The sequence below is a fragment of the Balaenoptera borealis genome, assembly GCF_965194805.1.
Source record: "Balaenoptera borealis genome assembly, chromosome: 3".
NCBI classification, from domain to species: Eukaryota; Metazoa; Chordata; class Mammalia; order Artiodactyla; family Balaenopteridae; genus Balaenoptera; species Balaenoptera borealis.
In genome coordinates, this window is record NC_138866.1 from 76,031,317 (window position 1) to 76,049,323 (window position 18,007).

Sequence of the window (18,007 nt, forward strand, 5' to 3'; positions counted from 1 at the left end):
AGATGCCTCTTGAACTCCATCTAAGTCCATTTCAGAAGGCTTACATAGGGAACTTGAGAAAGCCAAACCTCGGGTCCTAGTGGATGATAGGCATTTTTAAATATCAAGAGAATTGGCTCCAGTTTACTTGAGTGAAAAAGATTAGCTAATCTACTTGAAGTAAATGAGGTTTGAAAACTCAAAGGGCAAAAATCACTTAAAGTAAGTAGCAGGGTATTTGGGGATTAGCATAGCTAAAGTTTCCCAAGCATTCAGGTAGTATTACTCTATTTTAAAAAATAAACCCACTGACTTAAATATAAGCAAAGCAGCTAAGGGTATGATCCTCATTACTTTGTAGTCACACCTTATAACCTACTATGACAGCCAAAGTGTGAAGAATAGTTTGAAAAGCACCGTGACACTGAGAGATGCTGACAAGCAGAATACTGAGATGGGGAAAAAAGATCAAAATCATCACCAAAGATGCCACTTTAAGTGATCCTCAAAACTCTAGATAAGAATGGCAACTGTTTTTTGGCTGATTCAAATTTTAAGAGTTCAAAGTAAATTCTATTATATATATATATTTAGCAATTTTAGCTTCTTTTATTTTTAAAAATAGCTTTATATTTTAATAATTTATATATTTATAATATATTTATAATTATAAAAATATTTCAAAAAATCAGACACATAACTCTTTGAAAAAGAAAAGAAAGATTACCTGTAAAACCCAGAGTCAACCTCTGTTGGTATAATCCAACATTTATAAAAATTCCTTGTGTGGTTTTTTGAGTGTTGTCTCTGTCCCTATCCTTGCTCACCCCCTTGTGGCCATGATATGAAGAAGCCAAGAACCAGGCAGCAAAAAAGGAAGAGAGAGAAAGCAAAAATCCTGAATGATAAACTGATCACCTCTCACTTTAACAATATTCTCCATAGTTAAGATAACTAGGTCTGCCTGAAATCCACATGGGTCAGGACCTTTGAGGAAATAGATGGAAGACTTAAATGGTGATTGTAAATTATCCCTTCATTAAACTTTCTTGGAAGTATTGGCATTGGTAAGGGAAACTAAAAGGGATGTCCTACTCATACTTCCTATTGGCTGAACCCAACTGGAAGCACTCAGAGGGCAAAGGAACCAAGCTTTTGCAATCCTTCAAGGTCCAGCCTTCCAGGGCACAAAGCAGACTGAAGGGTAGAAAGTGGATTTGACTGGGCAAACAGAGCAAGTCCAGTACAAAATCTTTCTAAAATATTTCATTATAATTATAGTTTCTTTCATAAGGCACGAGTCCAAGGGCTACTTTATGGAATAACTCTTGTATAATTTGGAGTTGAATATCTATGCAATTCCTGTGGTCTACCTGGAAAACACGAGAGAGAACAGAATTTCACACCACCTGAAAACATTACTTAGGTTTCTCTCCTCCATCTAATGCCTCTGGGGAGGTATAAGCCTGGCAATTGAGGGGTCAAATCATTGGATATTTTTGTATTAGAATGACTATAAGGTAGGGGCAGAAAGAGAAAGGCAGAAATGGGGATACAGAGGGTTCAGTGGCTGTGTGCTGATGGTCCTCTCCCACCATTTGCCCCACAGAAAAAGTAAACTTCCCAGCTTCTACCTGGAGTATTAAGACCAACACTGATGACCTGTTAGTCAAACTGAACATGTGCCTTAGACACCAGCAAAGCAGTGCCACCAAAAATATGTGAAAGAAAATGAGAAAAATTTGGGATGAAGCTATTTCTATATTTGTATATTTGTATCATTTTAGAAAAGTGAAATTTAACTTTATAATTTAGCATAGTTTTGACGGTTGGTGTTGATGGGGAGGGTTGTAGCACATGATCTTTTTAGAGCATCCCTGCTCATTCCAAAGATTAAATGTGAATAAATAGCCATCTTCAGAAGACTCGGGTAAAGTACCCCTAAGCGACACTCAGAAGAGAGTATGGGGTGGTCCCCGAGGGCTGCGTCACTACCCCACGCCAGGGGTTCAGAGTCCTCGGCTCTTGTATCTTTTTCCAATTTTTTGTTACTCCTCTCTGGGAGGCTAACTCTAGGAGTGGCAATGTCTAAGGCCAACAGAAATCCTGGGCAAGCCACTTTCCTTTCTATCATCAAGAAATGAAAGGATTGGAGCAGATGATCTCTGAAATCTTGGCTTAGCCCTCATGATCAACATTGGCAGGTTCCCCCCACTCATCTGTTATCACGGTAAAGCATTCAAAACTGGACGAACGGTGGATTATAGATAAATAAATGCAGATAAATGTCCTCCAACTCTTTCCCTTTTCACCAGCCGCAACCCTTAGTAAACAGTTTACGTATTTTTCCAGCTATTTTTCTATGCAGAGATGGTATCTCCTTCAAACACAAAGCGGGAGCCTTTTCATCTTACACGTCTTGGGGAATCTAGAAGCTTTTTAAACGCTCTCTTCTAGACTTGTTTCTACTTAAGTCGGAGCCTCATTTGCAAACGCTACTTAAGATCCTCGTTCCTCTCGGTTTTAATCATCTTTCACTCGCGTGAGGTCCTCAGCCCCCCCGGCGGCCACAGCAACACACACCTCACTTTCACTTCGTGGGCGGCCCCCTTAAGAGGCGCTCTTCACACCGCACTCCAACCCGCAGCGCGCGGAGGTCGCCGCAACACTTCCGCCTCGCAAGTGGATTAGCTAAGACTCCTGCGCTCGGGTTTGAGCCCACAGCTGCCGCACGAACCCGGCGCGCAGGGATGACGACATCAGCCTGCGGAGGCGACGACGGTGAGAGATGGGGAGGGCTTCCGGGGCTCCCGGCCTAACCGCCGAGACCTGCAGTCATGGCGGCCGCTGTGTGGGGCTTCTTTTCCTTCCTTCTGCTGATGCTCTCAAGGGATGCCCAGAGCTCGGAGGTGTCTGGGGCTACCTCCGAGGGCTCAGGAGGGAGTGGGGTCAGTATCGGAGATCGCTTCAAGATTGAGGGGCGTGCGGTTGTTCCTGGTGTGAAGCCCCAGGACTGGATCTCGGCGGCCCGAGTGCTGGTAGACGGAGAAGAGCACGTCGGCTTTCTCAAGTGAGCATCCTGAGGGCAGCGCGAAAGCGGTTGGGTTGGTAGCCGGAAGGGAGTTCCCCATAGGGGAGCTGAGTGTCAAGACCTGACGACGTCGCTGTCCGAGGGTGAACCTTGAGAAGCAGTCGACGCTTTCCCCTTCCCGGTCCCGAACCTCAGAAATGAGGATGGCTGGCGCTCGTCCCAGGGCTGGAGCAGTGGAGTCGGTTATCTTCAACTCCATTTTGGCCCTGGATGGGGACGACCACTCCTGGGCCCTGGGCACAGATGGACTCCTTATTTGTCTTTTGCTGAATTCTTTCCGTTGCATCTCATCTGGTTTCCCTGGAATCTGGCCCCTTTTTGCATTCATTTCAGTCTTTTGGTGGCTTCATGTTGTGTAGAAAGATGCTAAGCAGGTGGGAATTCTCAAAGCCCACAGGGCTTGTAGTGATGACACAGACTGGGAGGCTAATGTTGCTGCTTCTAAAATTAATGGGCCCTGAAGTCCCTAATCGAAGCACCTTTTTTGCCTGGAGGTGGGATTGTTGTTCTTTTTTACACTTGAATTCATCGAGGGATTTGCGACATCACTATTGTCATTTATGTGAGACTCTACAGTGCTTGCTTACTCCCTTCTGTCCTTTCTAGCTGTGAGTAGAAATAAGATTTGAGCCTATATTAAAAGACGTGGTAGATTTATTAGCACTCTAGTTCTGCAGCAGGCTGCTTTTCAGATGTCTAGGCACAAGTATAATGTTTTAAGTCTTTCAGTTGCTGCTTGGAAAGTGAAACTTTGAACTGAAAATTCATTTGGTAAAGGAAGCGTTTCTCTGGTAGGTTTGTATACCAGCAAGTGGTATCTGAAAACCAGACAATTTAAGTGTGGACATTTAATTCTAAGTCTGTTTTGCAAATATTCAGAGTATCCAGGTGCCTTTGAATGAGAATTTCAACCTCAGATTAATAAATAGTGACAAGCTTACAATCATCTTTAAAGTGCTGTGTATTATTACAAATCTGACATTAGGGCATTCTTTAAGTTTTACCCTGATAAATGAACTTTTAATAATAAAACTCTCATTAAGCTTTAGAAAATTAGCCATAATTAACCATTTGACCTCTCTTTTTTTTTCCTGCAGTATACAGTTTTTTAAAATAAACATTTATTATTTTTATTTGAAAATAATATATATGTGATATGTTTATTGAAGAAAATATAAACAAAGTGGAGATAACAAGCCTTAACATTTTATTGTATCTCTTTGGAATCATATGACCTATGTTTTTAATAGTAATATACAATATACAGTGCTTTGTAACCTGCTTTTTTTCATTTAATATTTTGTGAGCAGCTTCTGATACCATTTCATGTTCTTTCATTTGTATGTAGAAAGGTTAATTGAGAATTAATATGAAGAGCTTATGGTGGCAACCTTTTTGTAAGAGGGATAGGTAATTTGTCTTGTACCTGTTATGCATAAATAACATGCAATTTTGACTATGTTTATGCTTATTGGAGGTGGCTTGGGACTTGGCTAAATGGAGATCAGGGGAGTTTCAACTGAGGACTCCCATGCCACTTCTTGCTCTCATCACTGTGTATGTAAACCATAATTTATTTATCTAGTCCTCTCTTTGGGGGCATTTAGGTAGTTTTCAGTTTTTTTTAAATTATGTGCTATGCATTATGTACTACTATACGTAAGATTAGGTACTGTAATTTTTGGAACTTTTCCTTATGGAAAATTACAGACATACACTAAAATAAACAGAATAGCTTAGGAAGCCATCACAATTTACTGTTTGATTTTATATCTCCTCTGCACCTCATTAATTTTTTTATGGAATATTTAAATATGATGATCTTAAACATAATATAATTTCACTTGTAAAAACACTACTATGTATCTCTGAAAGATAAGGACTTAAAAAAAAAACCCCACAGTGCCATTATCGATTTGACAAAATAAATGGTAATTCCATAATATCATCCAATACCCAGTCCATTTTTATGTTTTCCCACTTATCTCAGAAATAGTTTTATGTGATTGTTCTTTCAAATCAGAGTCCAACAAGGTCATTGTATTGTAGAGTACATTTTAAAAGCCAAGTTTTAAAATTTCGTTATACAATGTCTATGTTATCTTTTAAAGCAAAATACTTACCTTAGGAGGAAAAATATGTTTGCTTTTCTTTGCGCCATTAGTTCTGCTATTATTTGTGTTGTGCCGGAATTAACTTAATTCTCTTTTTTCTGGACCTAGGAAAATGTTTTGAAATTCATTAAGTTAGGGTCCCATCAAGAAACTGAATAATTAGAATAATTCAAGACAAGTTTAATGAAAGGATTAACCAGGGTAGTCATGGTGTAGGGAAACAACCAGATTATGCAGTATTCCAGAGTTTACAACCTCAAGGCTATTGTCACCTCTAAGCGTGAAGGGAGGAGGGGAAGTAAAGGTTACTGGAACCTAGAAAAGAGGAAGGAACTGCCTTGAAAGGAGCTGTGTCCCTTGACAAAGCCAGTTAGGGGCCTCTCACGGAGAGAGCTGGGGGAAAAGTATACTAAGCTCATTTTCTTCCCTTCCTGCTGTGGGGAGAGAAGGGTGGAGAATGATCTGAAGGACAAATAGAAGACATCCAGCTCAGGAATAAGTTAACTTGATGTTTGCACTTCGATTCTGTTTCAGTTTAGTGTGTACTTTGAAGTAGTAAGGAACTTTTTCCTCTTACTTTTTAGTAAACATTGTGGATGTGACAGAATCAACTATTCCTTTAACTGTGAAAGAGCCTAATGATTTAAGGAGCATTATTTTAACATTATCGTGAGACTGGCAATTCTCTGATAAAGTCAATCCCTTTAGAACCATTTGTTCTCCTGAAACAGAAACTTCTCTTTCCTCAGAATGGCAGTTTCTCATTAGCAAAACAAATTAATTTTGGTCTGTGAACATGAAATTATCAGTTCTTGATGGGATGGTTTTCTAAGTCTAGAAGTTTAGAAGAAAGCAGTAAGGAAAAGGTGGATGGTTTTAACTACATAAACATTTTAAACTTCTACATACCCAAAAAGAAGTAACCAAGGTAGATGGGAACTATTTGTAACAAGTGGAACAAACAGTACTTAATTACCTTTTCTGTAAAAAAGAAAAAAAGGAAAGAAAACAAAATGCAAATTAAAACTAGGAAAAAAGGCCATTTTTAATTAAGAAATTGTTGGAGGGGATCTGCAAAATTGGACCCCTAATCTTGTAGGAATGACATATATTATTCATTCCCTTGAATGAAGACATGGCTTTAGAATTGGACCTGTGCTTCTGTCACCTGTTATCTCTATTCCACAGAAGGAATAGAAGTACTTTCTATGTCTCTGTGGAATGGTCTGGGGCGTTTTCAGAACTCATGCAGTGTTAATTATGGAAGCTGAAATGTGGGACAACTCTTGCCAGTTTGGGGTTTTTTTTTTTGTTACTCTGACTGTCATTTTGGGAGGTGTTGGTTTGGGAGTTAACAGATGGTTTAAAACATAAGAAAAGAATAAGCTATTGATCAGAAGTGACTAAATATGATAATTTCATTGTTCCAGGACAGATGGGAGTTTTGTGGTTCATGATATACCTTCTGGATCTTATGTAGTGGAAGTTATTTCTCCAGCTTACAGGTTTGATCCTGTCCGAGTAGATATCACTTCAAAAGGCAAAATGAGGTGAGGACAACTGATTTAATTTTTTTTTTTTTTTTTTTTTTTTTTTTTATTTATTTATTTTTGGCTGTGTTGGGTCTTCGTTTCTGTGCGAGGGCTTTCTCTAGTTGCGGCAAGCAGGGGCCGCTCTTCATCGCGGTGCGCGGGCCTCTCACTGTCGCGGCCTCTCTTGTTGCGGAGCACAGGCTCCAGACACGCAGGCTCAGTAATTGTGGCTCACGGGCCCAGTTGCTCCGCGGCATGTGGGATCCTCCCAGACCAGAGCTCGAACCCGTGTCTCCTGCATTGGCAGGCAGACTCTCAACCACTGCGCCACCAGGGAAGCCCCTGATTTAATTTTTACCAAAGGCTAGGCTACTGAATACCTCATTATATATATTCCTTTTAGAATTTATAGTTAAGGTTGGAAAGTTTCCTATTTAAACTACAAGTATTAAAACATCCTTATATTGTTCTGATCTGAGCATTGATAATATTGTACAGTTGAACTTTCTCCTGCTCTGGCTTAATATTTATTTTAAAGCTCCTAATATGGTTATATAGAGAAGAGGTAAGGTTACTTACTGTAGGAGCAAAAGCACTGTGAAAGTTTTAATTGAAATGTGATTATTAAAGTTGGAAATAATTTAACTTTTCTAAGTTGAAAATACTCGTCATTGGGATATTTTGATGATACCTCTTAGTATCTGTTTGATAGTATGTTGATCTAGAAATTTCTATCGTTCTTCCTGTCTGGAACATTTAGTGTGCAATGGAAATTTAGTATTTCTTTGGAAGACAGTAAATTACATCATGGAGTTTACTTCAAAGTGAGGATCATAATCAAAAAAAAGAAAAGTACAGTATTAGAGGCTGGAAGACTAGGAAAAAGTTTCAGAAGTTCTAAGTAGATGAACACATGCTTTGAAGTCGAGATGAAAAGAATTTTGGACTAATTCAGGCTCTGATCCTGGAATACCACAAACCCATTTGAGGTTAGAATCAGTTGTGTAGATGCCCACAGTGTTCAGATTCAGCCTTACGCTCTTATAACCCCAATTTATTTATTTGTTATTAGTCTCATGCCAACAGTGCTCTCTTTAGTCTAATCTGACCAGGATAGGAAGCAGTTTTCTTGCTTGCTTGCTTGCTTTATTGAGGTATAATTGACAAATACCAAACAATTTTAAATGGTAATGTCTCTTCTTTGTTTGAGCGATCACAGAATTACTTCGTGTTGCAGTAATAAAGAAGAGGTTATGCAAAGGCAAAAATAATTTGGGGGTTAGAGGAGCTGTATTTCACTACTGACCTTTTCGTTATGTGCCTAGCGTATTTAGGTTGATTTGTAGATACCCCAAATTGAGCTGACATAAGAGAGATGTTCGGTTAGTACTGTAATATTTATATTTGAGTTAGTTTTTACTCCTAAAATGCTTTCCCTCTTCCTTTGTTTTTTTTTTGGTCATTGAAAGTTTTTAAAGTGTAATGTGTAAATATGCCATAATTAAAATAGTGAGTCATATATTGAGCTGCGTCATCCTTTAATATCAGCTGCATATTAGTCCAGTGAAGTCAGCTCCTGTTGATAGAGTTTTCTTTTTCCTCTTTTAGGATGTGTAGTGAACAGAGATGGTTATTCTGTGGTAATTTAAATTCTTGGTATTATTACGAAACCAATACTGTGATGCTACTAAAAACACGTTCTTTAGAAACAAACTACTTTCCCCTCTATTTTGGAAATTAAATTGTCTTAGAATATTCTACTTTGTCCAAATGCTAATATTTCTTGCTATTGGCTATTGAGAGCAAGGTGGAGCATGAATTAAAGGTAATACCTTGCAAATATGTTTATAGATATTTTTGATGTAATAAATGGATTGTTTCAAAGTAACTGAACCACATTAGCTATTGACTTTCTCATGTCTTTTTAGAGGCATAAAAGTTTTTTAAAATATATGTATAAAACTCTAGTATGTTAAAATCTAAACGGTAAAGGACTTATGACTTTTTATGTATTTTAGAATTGCAAGCTTGGAGATGGGGGTGGTTTGTAGATTTACCATACGAACTTTATATAGGTTTAAACGTTTTTTAAAAATACTGAAAATACTGGGAGTTCTCTGGGGTACAGTGGTTAGGACTCTGCACTTTCATTGCTGTGGGCCCAGCTTCAATCCCTGGTTGGGGAACTAAGATCCCACAAGCCGTGTGGCCCGGCCCAAAAAAAAACCAAAACTGAATACTGGAGGGAATGAAAGTTGTTAAAAGGGGATACTTGTCGATTAAAAACTATAATTTATTTTTATTTATTCTTTTTACTTTGAATTTTGAATAAAGTAGTCTAAGCAATTAGAAATATTTTTCTAAATATAAAGTTTTATTTGCTTTTTCACTTTGGGTAAAGAGTACTTCCTGCTTTAGTATTTAAGGACTGGTTGCAGCAGTTGGATTCATATTCTCAGATCCATTCCTGATGATTGCATGCCTGAAGCATAGGTAAAAAAACAAGGCCCTTACCATTTTAATAATTGGGGAGGACAGAGTAGAGAACAAAGAGGGATCCATATAAGATACTAATATTCTTGACCAATATTTTATAAGCATGCATAAGTTAGTTTCAAATATATGTGAGACTTAAATTTCTGACATTCTGTCAGAATGAAAAATTTTAGAAATGCTGGGTAAAGCATGATAAACATTTCCTTTTAAATGTATAGCTCCCAAAAAAGTAAGGGAAATCCTCAGAGGATAAACTGTAAACTACTTTCCTACCTGGGGGTTTTGTTATTCTCTCACCAAAAGCCTTAGATTTTATTAGCAGCGTGTAGGTGGGAGGCAAGCCTTGGGCATGCTTGGAGTCAGAATTAGGTCTAAGACTTGGTTCCCCCTTTGACCCTTGGCCTGAAATCCAAAAGATCAGATTCCCAACCTGGCCCTGGCTTTTGGAGGGAAAAATCTATCCTGAAAATTGATAGTCACACCCTCATTGAAATTTGGGTATGAATTTATTACTTCTTGCATGATCCAGAAACTTCCAATCTGAACAATTAATAAGATGGTCCCTGGTCATAATCCCCCACTCCTGGCAGAGACAAATGCATAACTCTCTTACCAGGCCCATGCATAAATAAAGTCTACTTAACTTATAAAATACTTAACTTATAAAATACCCAAGTAATACTTATAAAATATTACTTCTTGCATGATCCAGAAACTGCCAATCTGAACAGTTAATAAGATGGTCCCTGGTCATAATCCCGGGCTCCTGGCAGAGACAAATGCATAACTCTCTGTCCAGGCACATGCATAAATAAAGTCTACTTAACTTATAAAATACCCAAGAAAACAATGTACATGGAGTCAGCAGGTGAATCAGACCTCTGAGAACTCTAGATAGCAGGCTTATTGGATATAGACTGTAAAATTGTTTAAAGTATATTTAAAATGCTTTAAACAAATAAAAGAAATGCTTTTACCATAATACCAAAATAAACCATAGATATTTGAAAAAGAATAAAATTGAACTTTTACAATCTGTATATGCTTTGGAATACAAAACTCAGTGGATGTGCTAAGCAACTGAACAGAGGTTTGATGAGCTGGAAGACAGATCAGAAAAATTACCCAGAAAGCAATACAGATAAAGGAAAGGACACTGTGAAAGTGAGAATTTAACAAGATGTGGAGTAAAGAATGAAAAGGTCTAACACGTGTCTAATAGAAGTTCCAGAAGGAAATGATAGAAAAAATAGGGGAGGCAATTTTCAAAAAGTAAACTGGAATATGTCTGAACATGGGTGATTAAAATTACTGGCATGTCTGGTAAAAATGTAATGTTACCTATGGCACTGTTGCAGGACTTTCTTAAATCATTAAGTTTTTCTTGCAAAATGCCCTTTAAAATTAGGTGTACTCAGCAATGCATGTTTCAGACAGTCAAAAAAATTCCAGCATTTTTGTATATTTATAACAAAATAAATTTATTATTAAATAGAATCAAAGCGCTTTAGAGCTAGAAGAATTCCAGGAGAACTTCTGATATAACCAGAAAAGTTAAGAACTTAAGACCACAGGCCTAGGTAATAGCAGAGCTATAGCTAGAAACTAGGTCTCTTGATTCCAAATCTAGTGTTCTCCCTCTACATTTTGCTAAGTATTTTAGACATACAGATAAAGCTACTTTGATCAGATTTTCAAGATCAAAAGTTTAGATGTCAAAGCATTTTGGAAAAAGCTAAATAAAGGTAATTATAAGGCATTGCTAATATATTATAAACATTTCTTTTAACTAGTAATGCTTTTAATAGGATTCCTGATGCTGATGCTTTTTTCATGTTGCTTTATCAGAGCGAGATATGTGAATTACATCAAAACATCAGAAGTGGTCAGACTGCCCTACCCTCTCCAAATGAAATCTTCAGGCCCACCTTCTTACTTTATTAAAAGGGAATCTTGGGGCTGGACAGACTTTCTGATGAACCCAATGGTATGTATCAGGCTACAATAAAGTATCTTTACTAATCTGTAATTTGCTTCCAGGCAGTTGAAAAATTCTAACCCCTGTGAAAGGAAAGCTAGAGTCAGATTGTTGGATGAAAGGATTACTGTGAACAGTTCATGAATTTCATGAAAATAGTAGCTTTGGGAATACATAATGAAAAAGATAGTAGTGAGAATGGCACAGTAGATTTGACATTGAAATGTGCAGCAGAAATTAGATAAGTACTTATGTTTAAAATTCAAATAGAATAAGAGTATGTGATAAGTCACACATGGAGCTAACTATCTCATCCTTCATACTACCTGAATGTTAGTCCATTGATGAATGTGCTGTCATTTAATAAATTTCCCCTCTTGATGGCACAAGTAAGGTTTTTACAAAGTCTTTTTTTTCTTAATGTGTTATGAACAGAGAAGTTATTCTGTAGTAATTTAAGTACTTGGTATTTTCATGAAATGATTTTATGGTATCCATTAATATAAAATACTAATAGCATATTTAGAAACAGCTTGACTTTTTTTCTTTGCTCTTTTTGAAAGTTGAATTATTACCTTAGAATTATCTAAATGTTGATCATATTTCTTGCTGATAGCTATTTAGAACACAAATAGGGATGTTTCAGGTTGTACATCCTTTGAGAGGCATAAATTAGTACCTGGAATCTGCAGTTAGGCATAAAGAGGCAGGAGGGTAGAGTGGATGGGCGAAGTTAGCGATGAGACTCCAAAGCTAATTGAGAAATATCTTCCATGTTCTCATTTCTGAAATTCCATGGGAACATATGCAGTGGTAGAAGCTCCTAGGTCATTTTTTGAAACTTTTCTGCTATAGTAGTTGCCTAGTGGTATATTGTACATTAGAGGGGGGATGTGGTGTTTTCTCCAAGAACCACAAGTCATCTGGAAAGACTTGTGGATCCAACTGGCCATCAGGATTACCAATCTCAATGCCAGACTGCAGACTGAAGAAAATGAATGAATAGTTCAGTTTGCAAACTATTTGTGTTAGATAAAACTCTAAACTGCAAAATGATAGGTAGCACAGATGTGAAGCAAGGTGTCTATACAAAGTCCACACACTTATAGGTAAGACTCTTATATTACAGCAGTCAGATACTGAGGAGCACCTTGTTGTCACCAGGGCTCGTTCAGTAGAATTGAAGTGGTGGCTGCTAGTTTTATTCTGTTTACAATATTTAATTTCATCATTGGTTGTTAAGTGCAGATTTTGTTCTACAGTTAAGTAGGAAAAACATTTTCTGAATTTTTTTATTTCACAGGTTATGATGATGGTTCTTCCGTTATTGATATTTGTGCTTCTTCCCAAAGTGGTCAACACAAGTGATCCTGACATGAGGCGGGTAAGATGACTGAACCGTGTTCTGATGCCTGGTCCTTCTGTTGTGGCTGAATGGCTTGGGTTTGTTCAGCTTTATCCTAATTACCAAGTCAAGTTCATCTACAGGTTGTGTTGATACAGTATTATGTTCCTGGCATTTAATTAATTGTTTCCACTGGACCAGATAAATTCAGTTGGTTCTGCCTGATAAAAGCCTGGGTCTCTTCATATAGTTAAAACATTCTGTTTAGTACTTGCCTCTTTGCACCTTGCTTGTTAAATAGTTGAAAAGCATAATAATTCTGGTATACGTAATCCAAATATTTCGCAAAGTGGTAGCTTCTTATAATCTATCTTTACTTTACAAAACTCTTCAGAGTACACATTTAGTTTATGTGTTCAGACACACAGAAGAATTTCGGATAGACCAAGGGAGAAAAATAGAATAGTGGTTTTCAAACTCTCTACCACAAGAGCATACTGTTTGGCAAAGGGGAGAGGAGTTGCCAAGTTAGATGCTTCAAATTTTTAGTGCCACCATTTTGTCTCTTTTAAATATTTGCTTCCGTATAAAATCTTCAGAATTAAAAAAAAAAAACAAAACTATTCTTCCACCCAAAAACCATCAACAAATATCTCCTGAATTCCAGGTTTTTCTGTTGTATTTAATATATATGTATTTACACTTTATTCATCACTGAATAAACATTTATTAATCAATTTTTAGGTTCTGGATACAGGGATACAAAAATGGATTATAGGTCATCCCTGTTGTCAACAAGCTCATAGTCCAGTTAAATGTAGGAAGTAGAATGGATTTATAAAGCACTCCTCTTGCCATCAGAGGATTGTGTGTGTGTGTATGTGTGCATGTGTGGGTTTAAATGGAAAAATAAGATATACATAAATAAAAAATGTTTGCTGAGGTACTAGGTGATTGAGTTCTGTAGAAGGTAAGAGACTTATCCCAAGCTGGAATGGCAGAAAAAGCTTCATGAAAAAAGAAAGCTTTATGATGTTTCAAAATGTTTTATTGCTAAATTCTGGCATCTTTGCCTCAGTGTTGGTTAGAAAGTGTACATCCTCTGTCCTTGTATCTGTTAAGGCAGTTAACTCTCTGTGGTATCAATAGAAGGAAACATTAGAAGTCACATTGGATTAAAAATTCATTTCTTGCAAAATGCTTTGCATATAGTAAGCAGTGTAAAAATTGTTCATTCAAGAGCTTCAGAATTGAACAGGTTCAAAAATAGAGTTGATGATATATTTTTGCGGGGACTCAAGACCTGTTATATTTAAAATATACATTTAATTCTTGATTACTAGGGCATGTTAACATAATGTTTCTTTTCCTGGCCGTATTTGTAAAGGTGCTTTCTCCCTGAAAACTCATGTATATATTCTACATTTGGGGAGAAAGCCCAAGCTAATAATTGAACAAAAAATTCAATTTTAAATAATAGATAATAGAGTATTTGCTATTTTTTTTCATGTCCGAACTAATACAATTTTAAGTTCACTTTTGGAATGTCACATATAATTCAAATGAAGCAGACATTACATTAATATTGTCAAAAATGGAACAGTACTTTATAGATTGTTGGCTCAGTAAGGGGGAGGACAAGAGCCTCAAAATAAAAGTGCCATGTCCTTAGGTCCTGCCAGTGACTGTTTGTAACATTTTAACATTGGTGTTGCTTGCTTTAGATGCTGTAACTGAGGTCACCCAAGTCATACAGTATTCATAGATTTACTACTAAGGCCCTTAGGAATCAAGTCTTGGAAATACTACAGTTACCTTCCAGACTTTTCTGATACCTTGATACATGGTTAAAGATTGATATTCTGGTTATATGCATCTAGAAAAAGCATGAGTTTAAGAAAACACTTGTTAAAACAATAAGAAAGCATTCTGATCAGAAAACAAAATAAGGTGGCAGGAATATGATCACATATGTCCATTATCCGAGAAAATGCCCTTTATAAAAACAAAAGCCGAATCAAACCCCAGGCAACACTTATCGGACATTTACTAAGGATTGAAATGCTTAGTGATATAAAGGAGGCATGAAACATGGTTTCTGAAATGCTGTTGGGTATGACATTAACATCATTGCTCAGAACCAGTACCTTTTACCTGTTCTGTTTCTCTCCTCCTTCCTTAAGGGAAGTGTTAGTTGTTAAATGACGTGTGCCTTTCATATCATTGTGCTTTGTCTTCCCACAGGAGATGGAGCAGTCAATGAATATGCTGAATTCCAATCATGAATTGCCTGATGTTTCTGAGTTCATGACAAGACTCTTCTCTTCAAAATCATCTGGCAAATCTAGCAGTGGCAGCAGTAAAACAGGCAAAAGTGGGACTGGCAAAAGGAGGTAGTCAGGCAGGCCAGAGATGGCATTTGCACAAACATGGCAACACTGGGTGACATCCAAGTCTTGAGGGAGAACCATGTGAAGCAACTACTGTAAACTTGAGTCATCCTTAAAGTTGATCTCTTATAACTTGTATGTGATAACTCTTCAGCACATGTTTTGTATTTGGTACACAAGAAAACCCAGCTTTCATCCTTTGTCTGTATGAGGTCAATATTGATGTCACTGAATTAATTACAGTGTCCTATAGAAAATGACATTAATAAATTATATGAAGTACTATACATTATGTATATTAAAATAAGTCTTAATCCAGAGATAAAATTATCTTGTCATTTTTTTTCCACTTAATGTTTCCTTTATTTCTGACAATATTCTTCTATCTTTCATTATCTGAGGCTTGAAATTGATTTTTCCTGTTTAAAAAGAAGTGGTTGATATTTTTAGAGCAGCATGCACTGTGGGTTTTTGTGTAACTAGACCTTTCAAAATTCTTAGTCCTGCCCTGCCATTTAACATTCCCTGATATTTGAAGTAGAACCACATGTTCCTGATGTAGTTTTAATTTTTATTATTACAGTTAGTTTCAGAGTGTGGATATATGAATTAGAATAGGTGTTACCAATTTTTAAATTCTGGTTACCATCTCTGGTTTCATTTTACAATTATTGAATATCAGCTATATGCTGTGATTCAAGGTAAGATACAGAGATGGATAGTATCCAGTGCCTGTCCTCCGTAGAGCTTATTATGTAGGGAGGAAGCACAAATAATAACAGGGAGTGAATGGCCAGGGGAAAGAAGTGCAGCAGTAGGAGAGCCTTGTAGAGTCTGAGGATGGAAAATCAACCTTAGAGCTCCATATTGTAATGTTGGTAGTATAGCAGAGGTAGCTTATAAATCCCCTCATCTTCCCCACTATTGATTCTCAGAGGTGTTGGAATATCCAATCAGGATATCTCAAATATCAGGAGTGCCTCAAAATCTTTTTATTTCAGTAAGTTACAACACCTTTTCTTTTGGATTTTGGGTTTGTTTTTTTTTTTAAGCAATCTTTTTAAAATTTATTTATTTATTTATTTATTTATTGGCTGCGTTGTGTCTTCGTTTCTGCACGCAGGCTTTCTCTAGTTGCTGCGAGCGGGGGCTACTCTTCGTTGCGGTGCGCGGGCTTCTCATTGTGGTGCGCGGGCTTCTCATTGCGGTGGCTTCTCTTGTTGTGGAGCACGGGCTCTAGGCGTGCGGGCTTCAGTAGTTGTGGCTCACGGGCTCTAGAGCGCAGGCTCAGTAGTTGTGGCGCACGGGCTTAGTTGCTTCACAGCATGTGGGATCTTCCCGGACCAGGGCTCGAACCAGGGAAGCCCTGGATTGTTTTAATTAAAGAACTCTGAGGCTGCAGTATTGCTTCTAGTAGGGCTCCTATCCTCTCCTATGTTAGAGGACTTCCCTGTTGCTTTCTTAGGGTTATTAAATGAGAAAAAAAAAAAAACAACAAAAGATTGGTTCCAAACTCTTATTTTCCCTTTTATTATCCTATTATAGGTGCCATTTTTCATTTTGAAATGAGGTATATGAGTTTTCTTTTAAAGAAATGAGTTCAAAAAAAAAAAAAAAAAAAAGGGAATTCGGGACTTCCCTGGTGGCACTGTGGTTAAGAATCTGCCTGCCAACGCAGGGGACACCAGTTCGATCCCTGGTCCGGGAAGATCCTACATGCTGTGGAGCAGCTAAGCCCATGCGCCACGACTACTAAAGCCTGTGCACCTGGAGCCCGTGCTCTGCAACAAGAGAAGCCACCGCAATGAGAAGCCCACGCACCGCAACAAAGAGTAGCCCCCTCTTGCCACAACTAGAGAAAGCCTGCGCACAGCAACGAAGACCGAACACAGCCAAAAATAAATAAATAAATATTTTTTTGAAAAAGGGAATTCACTTGCGGTCCAGTGGTTAGGACTCTGGGCTTCCACTTCAGGGGGCACGGGTTCGATCCCTGGTGGGGGAACTACAATCTACAATCCTGCATGTTGCGTGGCACTGCCAAAAAAGAAAAAAGAGATAAGTTCCAATGCAGGACATTTTAAAAGCTGTATCTCTGATTATATTACATTAAAGTTACCACGCTGGTTAAGCTATGGATAAATAAGGTGGATAAACTGGTTAATGGTTAGAATCTTTGAAAATAGTTATTTACTGAAAATACCTAAAATACTAGAATACAGATTGCATGAAAGTTGGAATTCAAAGGAGCCAGAATATAGTAAGAGTCATAGTTGTACAACCAGAAATCATATTCAAAAATTTCAAGATTTGGGTTTTCAAAATTCGCACATGGAATACCTAATAAGCTAGAAATTAGAAAGCACTTCCAAGGAAATTACCATTTCATTTGCTAATTAAAAAACGTCGTTATTTTACGTAGATTTTAACACAATCTGAATATAATATAAACATATTTATACCTTATTACAGAATGTTATTACATCAATTGTATATGAAAATCTTATCTTTGCACAGCTCCTTCATCAAATGCTTAGTGTATTTACAGGTGCAGAAGAGATTGTATATTGTTAGACAATTTGGAGTTGAGTGCAAAGAGCCCGTTTAGTTGCTAACTTGCTTTTGTGAATTTGGGTAAGTCACATTCCCTCTTTGGACCATGTCTTGTCTTGTTCATTGTTGTATTTCCAGCATTGAGCATGTAGGCACATAATAAATGTTTGTTGAATGAATAAATAAACAGGCCTCAAGTTTCATCATCTATAAATTAAGGGATTTGGATTAGACCTGTAAATTCCTTTTCAGATCCAAAATTCCAATATAATTTTAACCCAATACTATTATTTCCTATCCTTGAGAACCGTATGATTGGTGCCAACTTTTTTAGCTTCCTTGGGTTCTCTCTGCTATTCCTCTCTCAGAGACAAAGTGTTTTGCTCTTCCTTAGGGTATTTCTTAGATTCAGTTTACATGTATCTCCTTTTAAATGTAAGCTTTGTGGTTAAAATTTTTTCACTTCTGCTAAATTAAACCTGAGTAGTAACTTTGTGTAAAACAGATCTTTGTTGCCCATTCTTGCCAA

General features: G+C 37.3%; 1 protein-coding gene across 3 annotated transcripts; it reads left to right on the forward strand.

Annotated features, from left to right (window-relative positions):
* The first annotated feature begins 2,734 nt into the window (after nt 1–2,734).
* EMC7 (ER membrane protein complex subunit 7) lies at nt 2,735–17,665 on the forward strand. Of its 3 annotated transcripts, none has more exons than XM_082385077.1 (5): nt 2,744–3,049; nt 6,615–6,734; nt 11,061–11,199; nt 12,494–12,570; nt 14,780–17,665. In XM_082385077.1, the coding sequence occupies exons 1-5, from the start codon at nt 2,817–2,819 to the stop codon at nt 14,796–14,798; spliced, it is 588 nt and encodes a 195-aa protein (XP_082241203.1). In that variant the 5' UTR covers nt 2,744–2,816; the 3' UTR covers nt 14,799–17,665. The 3 variants fall into 3 exon arrangements, with proteins under 3 accessions (XP_082241202.1, XP_082241203.1, XP_082241201.1); XM_082385075.1 differs by having other exon boundaries at nt 2,746–3,049; nt 12,494–12,574; XM_082385076.1 differs by lacking the exon at nt 6,615–6,734 and having other exon boundaries at nt 2,735–3,049; nt 12,494–12,574.
* The last annotated feature ends 342 nt before the right edge of the window (nt 17,666–18,007 follow it).